This window comes from Nicotiana tabacum, chromosome 9 (assembly GCF_000715075.1).
Source record: "Nicotiana tabacum cultivar K326 chromosome 9, ASM71507v2, whole genome shotgun sequence".
Taxonomy (NCBI): Eukaryota; Viridiplantae; Streptophyta; class Magnoliopsida; order Solanales; family Solanaceae; genus Nicotiana; species Nicotiana tabacum.
Window position 1 is genome coordinate 68,768,360 of NC_134088.1, and position 7,653 is coordinate 68,776,012.

The following is a 7,653-nucleotide window of genomic DNA, read 5'->3' on the forward strand; positions in this document are numbered from 1 at the left end:
AGGAGGAAGACCTTATTATTCAGACAATGGAGACGGGAGATGTTCTCAAGAATTGGACTGCTGCACCATCAAGGGCCCGTCGAGTTCCTGGGTAGCCTGGCAATTAGCATCAATTATTTTTAAAAGCAATTTTATGAGCATCTAAGACATTTTCAATATTTTGTTCTAAACATATTTTATTTTGAAATAATTGCTCGAGTCATCAAGCCGTACTTGTTCGACATTTTCAAGGTTTATTTAATGCATTGTTGTTTTAGTATTTATTATTATTCTTTACATTTTTTCTCTACAGCATTATTATTACTTATCCCGATGAACCTATGACTGTGACATGTAACGAGACAACGCAATATAAGGATAGTGATTCAGAGGATCTGGAAGAAGATATAATAACCGAGAAAATTGTTAGTGTAGCAACCCCTTTGGGAGGGTGCTACTTACGAAATAAATCTAATTTACTACTTACAACATTAAAAAGATATTAATTAAAAAATATTCAGAATAATTTAGTAGCGGAAATAGGCCCATGCGATGAGCTCCAAAGTGCAATATTTTTTTTATTTTCGAAAATACTCTTCATAATTTTTTTATTTTTTATTTTTAAAAATGAAATACAATGTCAAAATTTCAACATAAGGTGATATAACCCTTCTTGAATAATCAACACGTTAAAGCAACTTCCTAACAAAATTATACTTTCATTCGACATCACTGCAAGTTTGTATTGTACATAAATTTCAAACTATCGGGTATAAAACTAGTTTTCTCCTTTGTACATATATATATATATATAAGACAAAGTATAAATTTAACATATTACAAGACTTCACTTATTAACACACCTTAAAACAACAAAATAAGTTACCAAATTCAAGTTACAAGATTTTGGTCTTAATATCCAATCCTCCAAATAACATACATAAGTGTGACATATATATCATGTACAAGTTCCAAAACTATACAAAACCATGGTGCATATGCAAATGTGATCTCCTTAAGTGCTCCCAATAAGACTGCTTCATAAGGCCGTCTTCAAATTTCATCCCGTACATTACCTACGATAGAAAACAAATATCGCTAAGCATAAAGCTTAGTGGCGTATAAACTTTGGGGGCTTGGAGCCATTAACTTCTCCAATTCTCATTTTTAGTCGTAGGTAGCTCAAATAAAATATAATTTAAAATAAGTGAACAAATATATCAAAATTATCAAATATCAACCCTTGAAGTGTTTCCAATTATCAATAACTATGTTAAAGATTCAAGAGTTGAGAAAGCGTATACTATCAATCCAAGAAAGCTTGTCAAATAACCATTTTTTGCCCAATATGTACGCCATGCCATCACACTAAGAAAAATCAGATATTAAGATGGACCGAAGCCCAAAATCAAGTAGGGTCAAAACCCAATAGTCAAGAGAATCAAAAACCATATTAAAATTGGCTTCCTCGTTCATACTTAACACGGACAAGTTCCATAAATTAAAACGAACTACAAATCCAATGTCAAGATGGCAAAAAATCCAAATCAAGAGGCATGCTAAGATGAGTGACAAAGTCACTGCCACAAGAAGGAAAAAGTCCCAACAAGAATGCAAAATGATCAAACAATCCGTACGAGTAGGCGATTTAGCAAATATCTTATAATACTTGATATAACACGAATACAATGCTATTAATTGAAGACAAGAAAAATAAAATATCAGGTTATTTCAAAATATTCCAGCAAGTAAAAAGAGTACAAAGTTTATACACAAACCTTGGTATTTTACCACAAAATAGTTCAACCACAACTTGAGGACGTTCGAATCGTCTACGCCCTAGACAAACCAAATCCGTCCACCTCCTCAAACACTTCCCCTTAGATTTTATAAGGATATATATATATATATCTTAAATACATAATAAAATATCTATATAAATTCAGTGATTTAACATGTCAAACTAAACATGATATTGGTGAAAATTATCCAAAATGTTTGAAACAGAAATTCTAGACAATATCACTGCCTCGTGTTGTGACTCAGATTTGAAGATGAAAAAGGACAAAATAGACTGTGTGGTCTTCTTTACAGTTGTAGATATGTGTCTTAGCATTTCAGAACATTTTGAATCACCCCATATCAATTTTGTACAAAAGGTTATGCTAAACTTACTAACAGTAGTACAAGGAGGGTTTGTAAAATAGAAAATCTGGGCAGCACCCGCCCTGTACAGCATCACCTATTTTCAGGTAAATAAAAGACAAACCAGGTTTTGTTTCCTTCATAAGAGTTATATATCTATGAAATATATTTTTAAAAAGTCTTAGATCACTTAAAACAAGGCTCTATAAAAAAAGATATGAAGAAAACACTAATAGCTGTCTAGTGTAAAAACGGGTTTAGTAACTTACCACAAAAGAGAAAAGCAACTTGAGCTTCACCAAGAACGAATTTTGCTGGTTGGTTTAGTGGAAATTTATGGTGGTTTTCATGAAGTTTTCAGGTGATAAGAAGGAGAGAGGGTAGGGGTGTTTTTCTTTTTCTTGAAAGAATGAAAATGGGTAGTTTATGGAAGACTAAGTCAATCAAAGTTGTCTTTAAGATTTTTGGATAAATATAAAATACAAATGGCTGCCCAACTACTAAATATCCTTAGATAAATACAAAAGAGTGACAGCCCAAAAACTTAATTAATATACGTCTTTGTCAGTATTAACACAACCTAGAGTAAAGAATTTTCATGTATTGTAAATTTCACGTTTAGGAAGTGCGAAGTAAAAATATTTCCTCATTATAAAGATGCTCAATCGAAAATGCAAATATTAGTAAAAATTTTGGGTGTTACAACTCTCTCCCCCTTAATAAATTTCATCCCGAAATTTACCTGGTACTAGTCCCTAAACAAATGTTGATATCGAATTCGCATATCCTCTTCTCGCTCCCAGGTAGCTTCTTCGCTAGAATGATTTTTCCAAAGAACTTTCACTAAGGGGATGCTCTTGTTTCTAAGCTCCTTTAACTCACGCGCTAAGATTTGGATTGGTTCTTCTCCATATGTTAAATCAGGATTGACCTCTATAGATTCAATAGGAAGAACATGAGATGGATCTGAGCGGTATCTTCTAAGCATAGAAACATGGAAGACGTTGTGGATCTTGTCTAACTCTGGTGGAAGAGCTAGTTTATAAGCAACTGAGCCAACTCTCTCAAGCATTTCATAAGGTCCAATAAATCGTGGACTAAGTTTACCTTTTTGGCCAAATCTCATAATCTTCTTCCATGGAGAAACCTTTAAAAATACCTTATCACCCGCTTTATACTCAATTTCACGCCTCTTAAGATCAGCATAAGACTTTTGTCTGTCTGAGGAAATTTTTAAGCGATCCTTGATGATTTTTATCTTATCTTCAGTTTGTTAACAATATCAGTACCCACCAATTTTCTTTTACCAATCTCGTTCCGACAAAGAGGCATTCTGCATTTTCTCCCATACAAAGCTTCATAAGGAGGCATGCCTATACTTGATTGGTAGCTATTATTGTAAGGAAATTCTATCAGGGCTAAATGTTTGTCCCAACTACCCTCAAACTCAATAATGCAGGCTCAAAGCATATCCTCCAAGATTTGTATTACTCTCTCAGGCTGGCCGTCTGTTTGTGGATGGAAAGCGGTACTAAAATTCAAGCTAGAACCTAAAGCTTGTTGCAAGCTAGACCAAAATCTGGATATAAACCTTAGATCTCTATCAGACATAATAGAAACAGGGATTCCATGCAGCCTCACAATCTCATTAATGTATAATTCTGCCAAACGTTTCAGTGAGTAGTCCATTTTGATTTCGAAGAAATGAGCACTCTTAGTTAGTCTATCAACAATGACCCAAATTGCATCATGATTCCTTTGAGTGCGTGGAATTCCAGAAACAAAGTCCATCGTTATCCTTTCCCATTTCCACTCAGGTATTGACAAGGGTTGCAGTAGACCAGCTGGGACTTGATGTTCAACTTTTATTTGTTGACATGCCAAGCATTTAGAAATGAACTCTGCAATGTCTTTCTTCATACCACTCCACCAGTAGTGCTCCTTGATGGTCCGGTACATTTTAGTACCTCTAGGATGCATTGCATAAGGCGAACTATATGCTTCAATCAAGATATGCTTCCTCAATTCATCATCATTAGGAACACACAGCCTATTTTTATAAAACAAGGTATCATCTTTCTTCAATGTAAAACCTGATTCTCTTCCATTTTGGACTTCTTCAACCCGTTTCACAAGCTTCTCATCTAACTTTTGCGCTTCTTGGACCTGCTCAAGTAAGACTGGCTTGACTTGCAAATTAGCAATGATAGAACCATTAGAATTAAATGAAAGACAAACATTCATGGCTCTTAATTCAAGAAGCAAGGGCAAAGGACTTAGACTTAAACTTGCAAGGGAATTGCAACTCAACGCATCTGCAACTACATTAGCTTTACCAGGATGATAATAAATCATGCAATCATAATCTTGATGAGTTCAAGCCATCTACATTGTCTCAAGTTTAACTCTTTTTGTGTACCCAAGTACTTCAAACTCTTATGATCAGTAAATATGTGATATTTCTCCCCGTACAAGTAATGCCTCCAAATTTGTAAGGCAAAAACAATGGTAGCAAGTTTGAGATCGTGAGTGGGATATTTCAACTCATGCGATTTCAACTTTCGAGAGGCATAAGCAATTACTTTCCCTTCTTGCATCAAAACACAACCCAAGCCACGGTGAGATGCATCACTATATACCACATAATCTTTCCCTTCAGCTGGCAAAAAAAGTATTGGAGCTTGTGTCAATAAGGTTTTGAGCTTTTCAAAGCTCTCTTGACACTTGTCATCCCACACAAATTTGGTGTCTTTCCCCAAAAGTTTGGTCAAAGGAGAAGTTATAATAGAGAAGCCCTTCAGGAACCTCCTATAATATCCTGCTAAACCCACGAAACTTCTGATCTCAGTTGGAGTTTTAGGAGGTTTCCAATCAACAATAGCTTGAATCTTACTAGGATCAACCTTCACACCTTCAGCTGATACAATATGCCCCAAAAATGCCACTTCACTCAGCCAAAATTCACATTTGGAAAGCTTCGCATAGAGTTGGCTCTCTTTCAGAATTTGCTTGACAATCCAGATATGCTTATCATGATCTTCTCTATTCTTGGAATAGACTAAAATGTCATCAATAAACACCACCACAAATTGATCAAGATAAGGCTTAAATACACGGTTCATTAGATCCATAAATGCAGCAGGAGCATTTGTCAAACCAAATGGCATTACCAAAAATTCATAATGTCCATACCTGGTCCTAAAAGCAGTTTTAGGAACATCTTGCTCCCTCACTCGCAATTGATAATATCCATACCTCAAGTCAATTTTTGAGAACAAGCTGGCACCCTTCAGTTGGTCAAACAAGTCATCGATTCTAGGCAGTGGATATTTGTTCTTGATTGTTACCTTGTTCAGCTGCCGGTAATCAATGCAAAGCCTAAGAGTGCCATCTTTCTTTTTCACAAATAAAACAGGAGCTCCCCAAGGCAAAATATTGGGACGGATAAAACCTTTCTCAAGAAGTTCTTGCAATTGATCCTTCAACTCTTTTAATTCAGCTGGAGCCATTCTATAAGGAGAGATAGAAATAGGAGTAGTTCCAGGGATAAGCTCTATAGGAAATTTAATCTTCTTTTCTAGAGGCAACCCAGGAAGATCATCAGGAAATATAGCAGGAAAGTCGCACACTGTTGGTATGTCCTTAAGACTTGGACTCCCCAATCGTGTGTCGACTATATGAGCAAGATAGGCATCACAACCTTGACAAATCATCTTCCTAGCCAAGACCGCAGAAATAATATTAGTTGTCAATGATCTTTCTCCTTGAACTACTATATGTGAGTATGTAGGAGTTCTAAAAGTCACTTGTTTCAACCTACAATCAACCAATGCATGGTGCCTATGGAGCCAATCCATACCAACAATAACATCATAGTCTTGGAAGGGCATTTCAAGCAAGTCTGCAGGGAAGACCATATTTTGAATCATGAATGGACAATCTCGGTAAATCCTGTTAACAACAGCCTGATGACCTATTGGACTTATGACCAGCACATCAAAGTCAAGTCTTACAAATTTAACAGTATCAGGAAATGCAAGTGATGAGAAAACATAAGAATGCAAAGATCCAGGATCACATAAAGTAACAACAGATATGCCAAATAAGTGAAATTTTCCAACAACCACGTCCGGGCCATCTTGGTCATTCTTCTGTCTCATAGCATAGACTCGGGCAGTAGATCTCAACCCACTAGCCTGATTAGCTCCACCTGAACCCGCCACTTGTATATTTCTAGGTCTTGCACCACTATTAGCTTGAGAATGAGTAGTGATAAGCTTTTGAACTGAGCCCTCTGTATGCGCATAAGAAATAGGATTAGGACAATCCTTCACTTAATGATCCATACTTCCACAATTAAAACAAGCACCAGAAGCTCTTATGCAGACACCATTGAGATTCCTTCCACACTGTGCACAAGTACGTGTATAAGTCTTGCCTTGGCCATAACTTGGAGTACTGACAGTAGAGAAATTTGGCTTATTATGCTTATGATATGATGACTTCTGTGCACTTTCAGTCTTGGAATAGTTAAACTTTCCCTTCTTGGATGGACCGCCATAATCTGAATTACCCTTCCTAAACTTGTTTTCTCTCCTACTAGCTTCTTCCTTGTCAATTCTTTCCCAAGTAAGAGCAGCTGAAATTAGCTTGGAAAAATCCTCAAGTTGCAAGATTGTCACAGATTTTTGAATGTAACCATTCAAACCTTCTTCAAATCTTCTGCACTTGTCTCTTTCACCATCAATAATACCTCCAACATAGCGAGAAAGCCTGAGAAAGTTTTGTTGATACTCTGCAATAGACATACTCCCTTGTCTTAAATTCAGAAACTCTTTTTTCTTTGCATCACAGTAGACAGGAGGGACATATTTCGCACGAAATTCTTTCACAAAGTCATCCCAAGTCAGCACTGGAGGTTTTGCTTTTGCATTTAGCACACTTACCCACCAATCATAGGCATCATTTTGTAAAAGAGAGATAACATACTTAAATTTTGCAGCATAAGTACACTCTAGTTGTTCAAAGACTCTCTCCATGCGCTCGAGCCATTATTCAGCTACCGTGGGATCAGTAGTGCCTTCAAATTCAACTCCACCCATTTTCCTCATCTTCTCAAAATTCATTTCACTAGGTTCTGACATTGTCCCAGCCAAGTGACGAAAGCACTCATCCATCTGCTGAAATGGAGGAGTCATAATAGGAGTACTATGACCCATTGCTCTTGGATTATTGTCCACTTCATTTTCACTAACGCGATGATGATTTAGGTTAGGCAAGGGTAGCTCATCTCCTTCTTGGAGGTGAGGTGGAGCATTATAATGGGACTGACTTTCATCAACAGATTCAATAGCTCTATTCGAAGAAGAGGCCATATTAAATTCCTATAAAAGATAAGATCACACTGCATTAGGGACATGTACATGATGCATATGCACAAGTAATACATCAAATTACATTAAACAAGTATGCAAAAAATTATAATCTCCAAGTCATTTTTAAGAAATTAAATAACAAAAATATTAGGTA

General features: G+C 36.2%; 1 protein-coding gene across 1 annotated transcript; it reads right to left on the minus strand.

Moving 5' to 3' along the window:
• Nucleotides 1–4,779: 4,779 nt before the first annotated feature.
• Nucleotides 4,780–7,163, minus strand: LOC142163941 (uncharacterized). The gene is made up of 5 exons (XM_075221097.1): nt 6,473–7,163; nt 5,713–6,418; nt 5,090–5,439; nt 4,930–5,041; nt 4,780–4,783 (listed from the first exon to the last, which is right to left on the minus strand). The coding sequence occupies exons 1-5, from the start codon at nt 7,161–7,163 to the stop codon at nt 4,780–4,782; spliced, it is 1,863 nt and encodes a 620-aa protein (XP_075077198.1).
• Nucleotides 7,164–7,653: the final 490 nt, after the last annotated feature.